At 39.7% G+C, this 17,446-nt stretch overlaps 1 protein-coding gene across 2 annotated transcripts in view; it reads left to right on the top strand.

Annotated features, from left to right (window-relative positions):
• Positions 1–17,446, top strand: part of LOC132916364 (alkaline phosphatase-like) — a 261,957-nt gene that overhangs the window by 88,457 nt on the left and 156,054 nt on the right. Inside the window, exon 2 of one of the 2 annotated variants that reach the window (XM_060976292.1) lies at positions 16,215–16,246. The exons of the other annotated variant lie outside the window; for it this stretch is intronic. Coding sequence (XP_060832275.1) covers positions 16,215–16,246 — 32 coding nt within the window. The remainder of the gene's footprint in view (positions 1–16,214; positions 16,247–17,446) is intronic. 2 annotated transcript variants of the gene reach the window in all.

Below are 17,446 nucleotides of genomic sequence, written 5' to 3'. Positions count from 1 at the left end.
TAGTATATGTAGTATATATTTTCCCAAGTTTGCCTTTAGCATGTCGATACCCATTGGTATCGATTTATTTTATACGTTTCGAATTATCTACACTTAATCCAACTGAAGCAGATTTATTTGGCCATTTTAATTGTCTCGTTTGGTACAGTGATAAATTGCAATTTTTATAAACTGGCTGGCGATTTCATACCGCCATAAAAATTGCCAGTTTAACGAACGTTTCGAATAAAACAGATTCATTGGAGATTAATAGCGATTATATGTTATTATTGTATATTATTATACAGAATTCCTTTCCTCGTGACAAAGTTTAATCGAAATATAAATCAGCAAATACTTGTAACGTTCTGATATGAACCGACAGAATTTCTTACCTCTTTTTATTTTGATTTCGCTAATCTCCGTTATTCGCGATATTAAATTAAAATATTATATATATTATTTATTAAATAAGAATGTAATTATTAAATAACCGACGATGTCATATTGAGGAAAACTGTACGTCGTAAGTGCAGGCAACGATACAAATCGTGACCTGAGTCTTTTAAGATTGCACGAACATTCGGTAGGAAAGTAGAACGAATGGCGTTTAAACAGCCGCGCTTCCAGATTTTCAAGTTGCCTTAGTCGAGAGTTTCAAGAGAACAAGAGTTTCCCGGCTACGGTGCTTCATTTCCAGCTGAGTTAAATATACAGCATTGGAAGTGCTGTTACTTCGCTGGCCAGTCTTCTTCGCTACGACCAGATAATTACTTGTACGGGCAATGATAATTTAAACGGCCCTACTCAAAGCAAAGCGCAGAAGTCGACAACGAACGGTTACGCGAATTCACGCTGCCCCGGTATTTACATCTCGAGGAACGGTTATACAAGAAATTATCGTACGCCCTACAACCAGACGGACATGCACATTCGAACAAAGTAAAGCTTGCAAATGAAATCTCCCTGATGTTAGCAACCGTGTGCTGACTTAGCAAGTATGTATTGCATCAGCGGCCTCACAGAGATAATTCGCAACGGGTTGCCAACTACTTTGGCAACAAGTCGGCGAAATCGAATTGTAAGTCGGTGTTAACGTTAATTTTCATCTAAATTCGTTACCATTCTCCTGACATTCCTGTTCGCGTTTGAAATCATTCTACGGAATATTTGATCGTTCTTCCTATTAACAGCATCCATTTAACTTTATTATAGAAACAATTCGATTTTTTGACACTCTCGCGATTCTCCTGCGTTAAATCCATCAGGTGGTTAATAAATAATAAATAAATGATCTGATATTATTTTTCCAATTTTAAATGAGGAAGCAACTGCGAGATATTTTGATCGCACAGACATTAGTATCGATAGATTTGTAGAACGTTTTAACCGATCCATTGAGAGAGATGCATTGATTTAATAGACATTCAGTCGGTATCGAAAAATCGCGAATGTCGAGCGACACGGCACAATATTCACTCAATAAAAATTCCTACGTAAAAAGATTCTCCGATCCTATTTAATTTTTATTTTATTTTAGAACCTCGTTAGGTCACGAATTCTTTATTAAAAATTTTCCTGTCGAACTCTTTACAGAAAATTATTAATTACTCTTCAAGGTATTCTTTACATTGGCTCGCGAGCATTAACTGACCTCCTTTTAAAGGCTGTCATGAAATAATCACGTTAGTGCGGCTTGATTAAGCCCGTTTTTTGCCTTCGAGCCGAGTGTTCCTCTCGCAGAGGACGACATCTAACCATTTACTGATGACAGAGTCGGGGTAACGAACCCTTATCTTTTTTATATCCTGCCTTTAACGTTGCTCTCCCTTTCCGATAATCTTAGTTAGTAAAAGTGACTAAGGTTACCTAGCAACCAGGAGAAAACTTTGCATTTCAAATGTAATATCGGCTATAGTCGATGTATAGAAAAAGCAATAACGTACTAAGCGGTGACCGAATCGATTTTTCATTTTCTTCTGAAAATACACTCTTAAGCAGATACTTATCGCTACGTGGCTTATAAATATTCTTAGGTTGTACATTTTCTAGCAAGATACCCTTAAAAGTCATTAATAATTTTACCAACAGTATCGTTTTCGCAAGATTCTTTATCACTTTTAGCGCAGAGATTCATTAAATTTTATCACGCATTTCACGAGCTTCAAGACGGTTATCCTAGCGAATTTTTTAAACGGATACTACGAATTTTAATTTAATGCCTAGAGATGAAAATTTATCGTGGAGGGAAACTACATTCGAATTCGTGTTCTATCAACTCCTGCTCCGCTTTAATACTTTCAGAGGGTAAAATAATTATTTGACGCGCGTTTCCACGACAGCGACTCGCCAGTTTAATTAATCGTTGTGACATTACATGGAGAATAATTTTCCCTTTTTTTTCTCTTGGTTCTCATTTTCGAAAATCTACGACTCGACATAATTCTTTTCCCTGTTCAAGATACACGGCGGGCAAAAGGAACGAAATAGAGAAAAAAAGGAAAAGAAACTCCTGCAAACAGTTTGCTCCGTATTTAAGTGTCTTTGACCGGTTTCTCGCGTGTTTTTATTGGGCGCACATTGCTAAACAGCGCAAAAGAATATCACAAAGCCGAGATTCGACCGAGTGATTTTGATGGCGTGTGTCTGGAAATGGCAAGGCGTTCTTTCGCTTTTTACTTTTGATGCTCCGTTGCTATTTCGTCCTCCTGTCGTTCGACACTATACGCTATGCCGTTTCAAAGGCACCAGGCATTTCCCTTGGCTTAGATAGTCGCCCGTTGCTTTGCCCAGTTCCCAATATCGTGAGTCTTGTGATTAACTTTACATCTGTCTGTGAACCGAGAGAAAGTTATCATTCAGCATTTCTTCCCGATATCGCAACGCATGATTAGCCACAGTTCAAGTCTCGTCTCCTTTCGTAGATTCTCCCTTCTTCGTGGACTACAGTTCGAAGATTTTGCTTTATCGAAAAGACGCGGAAGAATGTTCCATAAAGCGAAGAAACGAAAATTAACCTCCTCTTAGCGTTAATTTTACCGTATCGATAGAGAGAAATGTGGAAGATACGATCGAATATTTTTCCTCTTGATATTATTTGCAGAAGTATGCTACTTGCGTTATATACAAATTTTGTTGCTATTTGTAATGGCTTTTGAGAGAAGTGTTTTTGAAACTTTGTACGGGTTACTTTGCTGCGAGAAGTTTTTCACGGACGTACTTCTTTTCAAACTTCTCCGTATGAAGAGTCTTTCACATCACGTAGAAAGAAAACTTTCAAACCCGTTTTAATAAAGCAAATGATGACATAATTTAAAAGCCCTTAGCGAAAGCCCTCTTAAATTTCTATCTCCTCTCGAAGATAATTCAGTTAATTAACCACGCTTCTATTTGATACCAGTTTAACTTGGTAGAACGTGACGTCTTTTTTTCTATACAAAGGCAACCGAGTCCCAGACGATACACGGTCGTTAATCGAGTCGAGCTCGCCAAAGCAAATATCAATCTTAGAAGTTTCTTTTATCGTTTGCCACGGCGTTCGATTTCCTCTCTCTAGCAAGATAGACAGAATCGGACGAAGCATCTAGCAGTTTCCGTTTCTGTGCAGCTACTTCTTTCCATCAATTTCACAGCGAATTTACTCGCATAATGCGAGTTAATACTCTGGTCGACTGTTGCGTCCGACAAAGGCGTAGGAACTGCATAAATTTCTATTCGCCAAGTTAATTTCCCGTCTGGTTTCGGGCCAGCGGCGACGTTTAGTCAGCCGTTGGTTTTCGACTGGCCGAGACTCGAGAGAACGGAACGCGTAAACTCGAAACCCGGTGTCGTTTACCCGGCGCACCAGCACGTCTGGAACCGGCAGTTGCCCCGTTTTCAACGCTTGTCTCGTACTTCATCCTTCTGGTTTGCCAGCGACACGCCACTCTGCTTTCGGACCCGCGAAGTTTCACCGCGATATCGAAACGCCTTCTTAACGCTTCGACGACTACCACCCCGTTTTTCAACTTGCCGCATTCCCGTCCCATCGTTCGTTCCTCCCTCTGCTCTTTCATCCGCCACAGACGTCGCTATTTTGCTCTACGACCGGGAACGTTGAGCAGAGAAACGCCGCGCACACCCGGAACATCGAACGCTTCCATCGTTCGCATACGGCGACGGCGGCGGCGGCGGTGGCGCGACGTCCACTTAATCCCAGGGTCGAAACCGAGACACAAGAACGAGAGGAAGTTTCACGGTTGTTCGAACTCGTGCCTCCGTTTCTTCTTCGTTTCGCTGTTCCGACTGCTGTTCGTGTTCGTGGCACTCAACTAGGGATATTAGAAAGTTTGCAGGCGCGTTACGCTCACCGGGTAGCTAACGGTGCCGCAGGAGAGCAGCTCGGATGGAAATTATATTCAACGTTTCTCATCGATCCCAGTGATTTCGTGACGCTGGATCGTACGAGGATCCGACGAGCATAGAAACCTGGATTGTCGAGTCTGGCTTGATAATCAGGATTATGCGGGACGGCTCGTGGCAACTCAGCCGGAATTTTTGGCGTCCCTTTGCCCCAGTTCCCACCTGATTTATGGAGTTACGATGAGCAAGTGACGAGTACGAAAGCTCGATCGCGTAAGATCATGGCGACTGCGCGAAAACGTTCGATCGTTACGGCGATTGTCAATCAGAAAGGTGTGTACGCCGTTTATTCGTTAGTACAGGTTAGGTTGTTCAAGCGATTACAGAGATGAATGGCTCGTTGGAAATGCAGCTCGAGTGACAAAGTTATTAATTTGAAAATACAGCATGTTTCGAGGCGCTACTTGTAAACTATTATTACTACATAATTAGTAAATATATATCTATTTTTTTTTACACGTGTTGTAATCGTTTTAATGAAAAACACGGAGATGGGAAAATATATGCAATACTAATACTAGGATTATATATTCGAACGATAATGATGTTTCGAAGGATCCATTAAGATACCATATTGACATTTCACCGAAAGTTTATTTGTATTATTTATGAGAAACATCCTGCAAGATAATGACAGTTTTGAAACTTAATAAAACATATAGAAATCTTAGCTCTGCCCTCGTGAACGTAATACCGAGAGAAAGTCCGGAAGGTGTGTCTCGAGCGAATGTTGGTTGCGCGGACGTACATTTGCCTAGGTCAGATTACTACTGCAATTGAGTTCAACATATATCCAAGAATATCTATTTTGTCCTGAAATGGTATGGAAGGTTTCGTAGGAGTACAATGAAAAATCTAGTTTTATAAATGCTTTAACTATACTATAAAGCGAATTATTTTGTGACCTAGTTTTTGGTGCTTCTAAAAGATGGTGCATTTAGAAATGGTTCGAGTAATCCCATTTTTTAAAGTTGTTGTTCTTCAATATCGAGAAATATCGGATCGATCTCCGCGATAGAATCAACTTGCAGTGTTTGATTTAGCGCCCAATTAGAGATTTAATCGCGTTAAGTTTTCATTCTAGCCAGCCAGTACCTATGCAGATACGTAATTGGCCGACGCTCGAAAGCATAGTTAAGGGATCAACACGCGTACGAACTAATCTCTTTGATGAGTAGCATTGTGCAATAGATAAACAACGCTCTAACATTTTATACTTAAATGGAATATGCCCTATGAACGGGAAACAACTGAATTCTAGATACTTGTTATATAATACGATATTATATAAGATCCTTATTTATGAAGAAGAATTTTCTCAGATTTAAGATATTGCCATTTCCTCCCTTCGAATCCCTTGATTTTACTAGAAAGCACTTGAAATATTTCACTTTTCAACAGCAGCAGTCGAAAATCGTAGTGTTTAAGCTAAAAAATTGGTGAACATGTATTCCATTGGAAACATTCGTGTTTCCAAAACTTTCTACCCTGTACATTTACGAGACTACGAGCACTTTAACCCACCGCTTGGAGTTTGGTCGCCGAAGCGGTACCGAGGGGACTGGAAACTGCGGTACGACGCATTTCTCAAGCGTCAGGGAAATTAATGCCGAGGTATTGCTGCCTCCTTTTGATCCGATAGGTACCGTGGGTACTCGAAAAACGACCAAATGGTAGGAAACAAGACCAACTCTGTGTACTGCCGCCGGTAAAATGTCGAGGATTTAAAAGTTCTTCGAGAGGCCGAGTAGCGCGCGTCACTTTCGGTGGGAAAAGGCTCGTTCCACAGCTAAACAACGGGAAATGTACCGTCCATTCTTTTCCTCTTTTCTTTTTTATTCTCCTACTCCTTCTGTTCCGTCTGCTTTCGTGCACACGGACTTTCCAGCTTCTTTCTCACCCGACTACCAATGCAATGCTAGCGAAGGTTGGGAACGAATGGCAAATAGTTCGATTTTCGACCAGACGGCCGAGAACAAAAGGAAACTTCGCGAGAACGCGGTTGTTGACAGACTCGAGTGGAAAGAGAAATCCATACACATCGATATCGATCGATTTTTCGACCATACTGCTCCTTCTCACCTTTCTCGCCAATTGGTTTCCACCAGGAGGAGACGGAATCTTTCCAAACGATATTCGAATATCGCTCTACTTTACGTTCACTTTGTAATTTCTTTAGTCGATGCCTATGCTGACGTGAATGCGGCTCGTGGGTTTCTTTTTGCACGGCAAGAGGAGGAATTTAATGAAAACTGGCGTGCAAAATCTCTGAATGGATCACAAGCGTACAATCTGCAAGCCGCGAGTTCATATTTCTACCGCTATTGATTTCCTTTGAATAATGAATTTCGCTATTAAAGAGCATTTTACCGCATAGAATTTAAAGTGAAATGTTCTGTTGTTTGTTCCCTGAACCACTTCCAGCGAAGAATGTTTCTGATAATTGGTATCGAAATAATATCGAAATGGCGTTCAATCGGTCGTAATAGACTGAGAATAATTCTACCTGTGAATGGAGATGTGGATATGGATGGACCCTCGATTGAATTGTAGCAATTTTTATAGACTACTCCATGTTCCAGCAATAAGTGAAATAATTTTAAGTATCGCTCGTTCTCATCTTTCGCTAATTTCCACGTTAAATAATTCGACATATGACAAGTAAAATCTTTATCAAAGGTATCCCATTCATTCGTCTCGTCAGGAAACAGCGACGAATTTTTCATACAATGAAATTCATTCGCAGTCGATCGTTAATTAAATCGCCAATGTTTGTCCAATGTACGATATTATCGCTTTGAAACTCCATAACCCCTCTCGTGGAAACCTTTCAAACTCCGTCCTTATAATAAATCACCGGTTTCGAACGATCGATCGGCGAGGTAGCGAGGTGCATTAAAATCAGTCGTCGAACGTCGAACGACGAATCTCGCGCTTTGAGAGATTAGACTTCTACGAACGATCGCGTAGCGAGCTGTTTCGCGCAGATGACTTCTTCCTTCCTGCGCCGTATTCGCGGATGCGGAAGTAAATTCAAAGTTGGTGAACTTCGGATATGAGGTATGCAGGCAAAATGATTCCGAGGGAAACTGTGTCGCCGGATCCGAGCGCACATGCTGTGGAGAACTTTCGATATAGGGTGCATTGTAAACGATAGCGGAAGGATTCCGTGCCAGAAGCGTCGCAGCCCAAGAGCATGCGAAATTCGATGAACGTGCACGTTATCCGACCACGAGAAAAGTCGAACTCCAGATAAGTGTGCGACCGAACATATTCCATGTCCCGGTCCTAGTTTGTACGTTCAATTATTTCTTTGGCTACGTGAGATAATACCGAGGATGGCGATGACTTTTGTTTCGAGAAATTGCTTGGAAATTGGATATTTTAGAAAGATAGTTGCGATATTTGTGGCTGAACGTTACGGCGATAGAATTTGTCGAATGGCTTGGCTGTAGTTGTGAATGTGCGAATGAAGAGTATTTGGTATAGATCGATTGAGGTATAAACGTAGAGCGTTTGGAACGAATATTTGAGATTGTAATGCGAGCATGCAAGTTTTTTGACAGATGTGATCGAATATTTTCGATCGCGAGAGCATCGGGTACGGTAAAAGAAATAGCGCAGTAAAGGGAGCGAAGGATATATTCGCGGCTTGCTCAAACGCCATCGTTTAATTTACAAAAAATGTTTCAAAATACGTGAAAGAAGGACCGTGTTCCAAAAGGGGCATAGTTTTATTCGAAGAAACGAGAATATTGCCGAAACCTTCATAACCAACGATCTGAAAAGAAATTATACTCTAAGATTGCACACGCTCCTTTCGCCGTATTATATTATATGTATTCCCGAGCGTCATTCAGAGTCTGAAAAGATTTTACCTTGCTTCATGCAGAAAGGAAGCGCCAGCAGTATATACACAGGTTTTTCACATGCAAGAAGGACAGGAAGAAAATTCTTCCATAAGGAATGCGTTATAACGTGAGCAGATATGAGATTATGAAGACGAACGCTGATTAACGTAGGAAGTTAGCGTAGGAAGGAAGACCGCGGTAATGTGTATGTGAAAGATTATTAGAAAACGTATATTTAGTAGGATAACGATGGACTTGATTAAAAAAGGCAGGAAGAACGGTGATTGATGGAGAGCGGGAAAAAATGGATATCAGTGAGAGGAAGCGGCGTTTTCCATAATTAGTTGGAAACTTGATTTGATGAGAAACGTGTATGTTGATATTCGACCTTGAAGTATTATTTAAAGCGATGGAATTTCACGATTCTCGTCTTTCACAAAGTATCGTTTATTTCAGGATGCTCCGCATTACGTATTCTATCTTCTATTATAATTACTATACGGTGTCCCGAAATTTTAAAATTTCTCTCTCGTATCACTTTCATTGGTTAAACACGCAAAACAATCAGCGCTCCAATTCACTTGCAACTGTTCGCGGCAATCAAGCAAAATTGTCGATCTCACGGCGAAACGAAGAAGCGGGCCATAAATCGTATCCCTCGCGCCCAACCCTCCGATACAGTAGGGTGTTAATCGCAAGCTCACCTACTGACCGAGATGTTAAACATTTCCGCGCTGCGCGCATTCTAAACTGTTAATCACGCGTCCAGCCCAAAAGCACAATGTGAATTACACGTACCAGTATCTGACTCTCGTGTGCACCTCCAGCCGTACTGTTATCCCATGCATGCGCTAGCCGGCCCGAAATTATAGTCGGTAATTTTCCCTGGTAACGGCCGCCGAACGCGCTGCAACGCGCGCATCAAAAAGTGCTCGGCAATTTGCGACTTTCCGAGCACTCGCTCGAACAATTTACCGCCTGCGGGAATTTTTATTTCCGACGACACCCCTGGGCCACTTTTAAACGCGTTTCCACCTGCTCGATATAGAAAATTACCTCACATTTTCCTCGTTCGACCCTACCAGCCTAAACTATCACTCCACCCAGGCTGATTAAACAACAGGAAATTAACGCCAATCATTCTCCATCATTCCAGCTAATTATTCGCGAGTTATGAGTTTACTCTGATTAATCTTGAATAATTTGTTCGTCAGTGATTATTTCGCAGTCGTGTAACGTTATAAAGTCTTTTTTTTCAAATCTATGCTTCTCTTCACTGGATGTACACCTATAGATGCAAATATACGTATAGTTTAAGTATAGTTGTGCAATGAAAAATTTGTAGACAGAACAAGTCAGGAGCGCAGTGGTGAGCTGTTGAGAGGAATGCGTGTTTCACTGGTACTGGACAAGTGTTTGCAGTAAAACTGTGAGCGCAGTAATTACAAAAGTACAGCACAGTAGATAGTAACAAGATAAAAGGCACAGGATATACGAAAAAATAAAAAGTTCGTATAGCTCCAAATACCAATAGTAACTGTACATATATTTTGTGGTTGATGGGTCCTATGTGTCCCGTTAGTAGTCTAAGGGTTAAATACCTCGAAATGGCTCGTGATCAGTCTTATTTAATCGTACGGTTTTATCTTTCGGCTCCTTCACCAGCTCGAAATCGCACGATTCATCGACCCCTCTTGGCGTTTCCGAAGCCACGCGCTTCACGTCCATCCGTTTAAACCCTTTTACACCCCCGAAGTTTTAGCGTGTAATCCGGCTACGTTATCAGCGACACGCCGCTGCCAACTTGCACGAAACATCGTGTTAACTCTACGTAGTACGATAAATTTTTCCTGTTTCGTGCGGCCCGAACCGAGCGTATTCGGGTATATAACACACGCTGTGGTGAACCTGGCCGCGGCCGGGCGATAACTGTATTTTAAAGTTACGAAAATATCACGAGGTTCGGACGTCTTTATTGGTTGGAAATAAATTTCGGAAAATTCCCGAGGCTCGATATGAGAAAATATATACGTAATATAGTACACAAATATAATAGATTTTGCGGCGCGGAATGGAAAGGATTAGGTATTAACTTACGCGAGATACCCGTTGGAGCGTGAAATTTGTTGCAAATGATGCGACTTCATTGTTGGAGGACGTTATTCTGCGTGAAATGTTTGCTTTCGTGGAAAGTTGCTCTCCTCTAAAATATTTAATTCGTTCCCATTGTGAGACTCTGAATAAACGACGGGAGAATGGTCGTTGATGGCGCTTGAAAAAATTGTTCAAAAATTTGTTAAACGTAATTCCTCGGCGTTTTCCGTTACCTGCATGACAGAATTTTATAGCTACAGTATAGAATATTAAAGCCACAGTATCCAGGAAATCTTTTTTATCTGGTTACGTAAAAAATAGGTTTAACGGAGAAGATTTTAAACGTAACGAAAGGAGTCCATCCCTCTGTTAGCTCCAAAATACGTTAGCGAATTCGTTTAATTATATGTAAAAACGTGAAATGAATATGCATCTGGCAGATAGAGATCGTTAGAAGCGAGTAATGAGGGAAGTTTTGGACACTTGAGTTGGAAAATATGGAACGATAAATTGCGGAGACGGGGCAGTTACGGTATTTTCCAAATTTATTTTTATGAATTAAATATCCACGTGTCTTATTATTTTTCCGTATTAAATAAATACATCAAAGTGCTTGCCTATCACGATACGACAGACAGCGCTATCACTATTTTCACGAGCTTTCAGTTCTCTCGAAGCGTTCCATAAAGCCAGAAACAAAATATCCGGAAGCTCAAGTTTCCAGACAGCTCGACACTTGATGTCTCGTCATATTGAAAAGTGTCGAACCGCACATACGCGAAAATAATCGCGTTTCACCGGTAAAAAAAAACCTCTCGTAGTATCAACCGGAAATTCAGCGCCGTGACAATCGAGCAACGATGCGCTCGTAAAACCGAACGTTCGTATTCCCATCCGAATTATTAACCACGAATTCATCTGTACGGGCACGAGCTGCGTGTACACGCGTCCTGTAACGCGTACACACACGCGTGCAGATATTATCTGGCTTATTGCACAGATGGACGAATACGTTTGTTTTCAAATCGATCTGTTAATTACGCGTTTATCTTCTCGTATTTTATCCGACACAGAGTCGTGACACGACTGCGTTTCGACACGATGCAACCGTGATTGCCTAGCTACGGCAACCTGTTACTATTCGGGCGAATTTTACGGCTTTTAGCCCCGCTAAGTTTCAAGGGGGAGACCTCTTTCGTGTCCGCTAGACCATCGAGTGACGGGCCCTTGTTCGTCATGGGAAATTACGTTCGCCTGTCACTCGATGTTTTCATAACGTTCAGCTTGGAGAAAAGGAGGATGTAACAGGGAATCAGGCTATACTGGGTGGCAGACAGGAGATGGAGGTATATTCTCGACCATAGTTTTGAGGGAATGATGCTAGGAAGAATGGTCGTGCACTTGTTAGCCGCAGTCGGGACGCGAGTGACGCGTTTTATTACGGATGAATGACATTTGAATTGTTGCTAGAAAGATTTGTTTTCTCTTGTTTATTTGCGGAATCAATGGATTTACTTAGAAATTGAGAGCATCGTTGTACGGTGATTTATTGGTATGTTCTTGTCAGCAATATATGTGCAATGATCGAGTATCAGAATATTTGCATTTTATATGTTTATACCTCCTGTATGAAAATTTGTCGAACAAATGTTCTCTGATTATTTAATTACGTGACGATTATATAAAATATATAAATATATTTTACACATCATTAATGTGATCAATCAAAGGAAATGAATATTCATGAGAACATAGATATTTAAGAGAAGTTGCTTTGCATCCTATAATGATATAATATAATTTATTTAATAGCTTTTACATATCCATATGCATAGAATGATTTTTAGTGTTTTAATCAATTATACAGTTAATAATGTTTTAATGTACTTGTGTGTGTCGTTTGTATAGATCGGTTGCGGATTTGCTCGAGCGTTCTAACAAATATTCGATAACTGGAATAGTTTAGAGAGGTTAAAGAGTTTTTAGAGAGTACAAAGTGAAACATGCATTTTGTCAATTTAGGATAGGCTCTAGCATTGTAATCTCCACAGAGAAAAATCTTTCGTTTTATTTGTTTGATTCGATATCCTGTATATTAAATTCTATCAAACGCTATTCACTCAGCTTCGAAATTATTTACAGTCGAAGCTTTACGCTTTCACAGAATGGCCGAAGTTTTTAATAACCGTGTGCCAATTCTCTGACATTTTTTTTCGGGGTGAAAAAATCTCATTTTTTGTTGTTAAATCCATACATTTAGGTATTAGTTCCCCATAGAGTTAATCTTTTATCTTGCAGCTTATTTAGCAGGGTACATTGAAATTGTTCATACCGCCAAAAATTAATGGAAATGATAGGACAATTAATTTTCTACGATATGCGTTCGTACAGTTTTTAGTTTAGGGCCATTTAGTTTCATTTTCCCATTTTCCGGAAACGTCTCGAACGAAATTGGCTCAGTGATTATACGTGCTTCCGCGTCGTTGCAATTATCTTAATTCGTGAAACGACTCACGCTTCTCTAGTCTCGTGTTACGATCGGTTAATACATATTTCGCTGTCCTTGTTCTATATACCTGATCACTCGTGTTATTATTAGTAAGATGCACTCGCGTTATGTCTTCATTGATATTGTTATCTCGGGTACGCGATTCACATTTAACAGCATCTCTACTTCCAAAGTTTGTTCCTCGTGTCTAACCGGCCAAGGACAGTTAAAGATTCGCTCGTGAAACGATGCTGTTGTCTGACAACTTTTATTGCTGCTGCCAGGCGACGTTCGAGTTTTCGTTATGCTTTGACAATAAAGTTTCATATCATGTCCCGTATCTTTCTCGAACGTCCCGTTTCTCAAAACGAGCTATCTTTGATTTTTATTCCTCAAAATTTATTAAGTCCTATTTCGATGAATTATCGTTCGAATATATTTATATCCTGATATTGTAATATCTCTCTTCAAGAACTTCTTCCATTTATTTAAATGTCAATATTTTACCGTATATTTTAGTCTATTAAGAAACTTGAATTCAGTGTAAAATTTGTATAACGACATTATCCACGATGATGCAAGTAACATTAAATTTGAAATCAGCGTTTAAAAATGGAAAAATCCAATCATAGGCGTCTACAAAAAAAAAAAAAAAAAAATAAAAAAGTAAAGACGAAAGGAGCATGAAAAGAAAAGGAAGAGAAGCCATCAATCAGATTCGGTGAATTTATTGAACGATGTGTCCCCATTTTCTAATGTCACGGTTTCGGATTGCAAGTTGAAGTTAATGAGTTAATTCAACCTTTATCGGGAAGGATCAATCGGTAGATACTCGTTTGAAGTCACCTTCGGTAAAGGGATTATAGCGCACAGAGAATGAATTCCACGGGAGTATCTGACAAAGAACGAGAGTTACAAAGTGGAATTTTCCGGGGAAGAACAAAGGCCATGGGTATATGAAAAGTACGCGCGGTCGAAAGAACGAAGAACGGATGCGAAAGTTTTCAGCGCAAAGTAACGAAACGAATATGTACATCTTTGAAAACGTGTTCTGTTCCGTCTAAACGCTGAGTTGTTTCAAAATGCTGTTGTATCGGGAGAAACGGGTGTTGCTTTGTGACTCGCTTGTAACCAGGAACAGATATGAATCTGCCATACTTTTACCTATAATGAAACGAAGAATCTACAGTTCGTGCTGAAACTGTGGGTAGGAAATCATTCCGAGGAATGTACCTTGTGTATGAATATTTGAAAAATATTGAATATCCAAAGAAAATGTGTGATGACGATGATATAATAGCAGAGATCTTAAAGTATAGCTCCATCAGTTTTATTTCATATCAATAAGTAATTTGCTATGGAAAGCTCGAATCTCTCGGTAAAAGGCTGATTGATATATTGTTTTCATAATGTATTACGCTTTTGTAGATTATCTATGCACTGTACATATAGTTTGTTCTGATGTAAGAGCTATAACTATAGAAATCCAAAAAGTTTTTAATTTGGGGATAGCTTGTGAATACAAAGGCACGACGGAATGGGATAGGAACGTCTATTAAAATAAATTGAAAAAGACATTGAAATATTTATACGTCAAAGTTGAATTTTAGCATCGAACTGAATATTACACTATCGAATTTTTGTCTCGCGACTGCTTCACGTTTGTTCAAATATTCCATTTCAATTATAAATCCTTTAACATTTGTAAAATTAGTTTCTCTTTGAAAGCCTGAATAACGAGGCTAATGTGAATACGTCGAAGGTATTATTGGCAAGTGATTTTTTGGCACAGTTCGCCAGAGGAGATGTGACAAAATTAGATTTTTCCATTTCAGATGCATTCCAGGTCGAATATACCTTTCCACGTCGAAAACGTAAGCAAGCATCTATCGACTTTTGCTTCTTGCCAAGCCACAAATTCGCGTTTCGTGTACTGTGTTCGTTCCAATCGAGATCGTCCTAATCCTAAACCAACAGCTGTGGTTGCTACTGAAATCGAACACTCAAAGAAACGAACGTGTTATCTTGTGTTCTCTGCTGAAAATATTGGTGCATCAACGATAATTTCGTAACCGTGAATCGGCTCGATGGTCAAGATTTCCTTCTGATTCTCTCAATCTCATTCCAAGTTCAATTTTCTTTCATACACTTCTGTTGTTTGTCCACTTTATATATTTGTTCCTTTTCTGGATTCTAACACAACAGATGTTCTTCTTTCCGGATAAACTGAGACTATTCTTGGACAACGGTCCCATTTCAAAAAGATTTTTACACTTTCAGGCCTAATAAAAACGTAGCTTTCAAAATTGTCTATATAAAAATTAAATGTTATTCTTTGAGACGTTCAATTTCATATCATTAAAATTTGTCATCTATTGTCTCAACTATTTATCTTTGAAGACTATACAGTTTATAACGAGCATCTATTCGCGTGAAAAAATAATTCCTCCGTTACGGAGCTATTTCCCGCGAAATGTGTTCGAATCCTATCGATTGATTCGAGCGAACAACTCCAAAAGTTCCCTACGAATGTTCAATGTTGCGTGAAATATGCAGATTGTGAAATTCATGGTATCTACGTAGAAAAATCGGGCGAAGAAACGCGACGATAAAGGAATAAGAGTTAGGTGACAAATATCCATTTCATTGGCCGCATCGTCCTGGCTATTTCCGTTCTCATCATGTCGTTTTACCAATGTTATCACTGGCTCTGGTATTTCTATTACCAAGGAGAAACATCGGAGGATCTTTGACGCCGTCCGTTCCTTTAATGACGTTCTTTAAATTCTTTCGTTTGTACGGCTTTTCAATTTTCTACTAACGCGAACATGCAAGCGCCGCCTCGAGTTTATTATGAAAGAGAAAAATTCGACCGATTTCATTGCACAAGAGTGCACTCGGAAATTGATAAACTATCTTTGTATCGTAAATGCTTCTTTCGAGCATGTCGAGCGAAAACTTCTCACGATCTTCGAAAGCGAATTTCTATGAATTCCAAAGGAAAAAGAAATCGAGAAACTGTCATTCTATCTATACGATTATAGATTTAAGATACTCTTAGAACGTTGAGTCTATAGTTTGTTCTTACTTAATTCTAAATTGAGAAAAAAGAACACTAAGTGAACTGTTCGTTTTTCCAAATTCATCGATTTCGAAACGAACCTTATTCATTCGAAAATATTTTATATTTATCGTGATTCTTTCTTATAGTATAACGAAGTAATGGTGCAAGGAAGTAATTAAATAATGAATAATGAAATAGCTATATATATATAATAACAACAATATCTTTGCATTTCACAGTGTTCGCTTTAAATATTACTAAATATCCTCAATTTTTCCTTCCGACTAAGTAGTTTCTTTCGCTCTTTTAATCTAAATGTCTCTTTCGTTTTACCCAGAGCCATCCTGCGAATTAAACTTCTGCAGCAAGGTAATAAATACGCTTACACGTCACGTAGTTACCTCTACAAAAGATTTGCTTCCTCTGCTCGCGAAGCTTCGTACCACTGTTAACACGACACACCGCCACACCTTACCCCTCCCTCTCTACCCTCGAGCCATTTGCTCGATCTCTAGCGTAGTCAAATTTTTCTTCGCCACTTTTCACACGCTACTACTTTCTTCTGCAACTCTTTTTCTTCTTATCTTCTCCGCAATTCCACTTGTCAAACTTTATCGCCAGCTCGTGTTTGACTATTGCGTTGCTCAATCGAATTACCACTTCATTCGATTCTCAAGGCGGTCGATTGCCCCGTTATTCCTTTTGTTTGCCATCTTTTTTTTTTTGTCGATGGCTTGATGTTTTTCAGCTTGTGGGTTTTCCCACAACCACTTCTCGTCCCTTTGTCGATTCTTTGTGCCCGGGGGAATACTCTTCCCTCGATATCTTTGTTTGATGTACGTCTGTTTAATTGACGTGGTTTGTCTATCGGCTATTGCTTTCGCGTCTTTTTCTTTTTTGTCTCTTAGCTAACTTCCGATGGTTGAGTAAACTAACTTTTCAGAGTATTCGGCAAAGGACAGCTTTTACGACATCTCCTTTTTATCTCTCGTGCTACCTTTGAAGCTCCGAATCAATAATTTCAAAGTTACCATTTTTCAGGTGGAGAAGTTGTTATAAAAATCAATTATTTTCGAGTTTAACTTATGGAAGGATAGACGAGCGTTGCATTCCGAGTTATATTGAAATTACAGACGTCAGAATTTTTTCGAAAGTGATTCTTCACACGTCCACGCGGAGAAATTCATCGCGCTATCTAAATCTGCTTCCGATTCTTCGCTAAATTTCTCTCGATTCTTCGTTCCGAAAATATTTCCTTGAAGTAGCAGTAATTATAGCGATATAATAACGAAGACATTTTTGCAGTTGTATTTACCTTTTGGTATGTCTGTTTCCCCAACTTTCGCGAGTTTGTCAGTTTGAGCGAACTTAGCAAACATCCTCAGGAAAAACTCAGTGACAGCCGTCTAAAATCGTGGCAAACCGCGCTTTCTACTTTCGCACTCTAATCTCATGCACACAGTCCACATACTCTTCTCCCGTGTCTCCGATGCTCGAAACTTTGTCACACGCTATAGACATTCGCACGAAATTCCCATTCTCAAGAGACGCTAAATTAATTCGGCTAAT

The sequence above is a fragment of the Bombus pascuorum genome, chromosome 1 (assembly GCF_905332965.1).
Source record: "Bombus pascuorum chromosome 1, iyBomPasc1.1, whole genome shotgun sequence".
In the NCBI taxonomy this organism is placed as follows: Eukaryota; Metazoa; Arthropoda; class Insecta; order Hymenoptera; family Apidae; genus Bombus; species Bombus pascuorum.
Note: the sequence above shows the minus strand (reverse complement) of the source record. Positions and strands in the feature narration are given on the sequence as shown.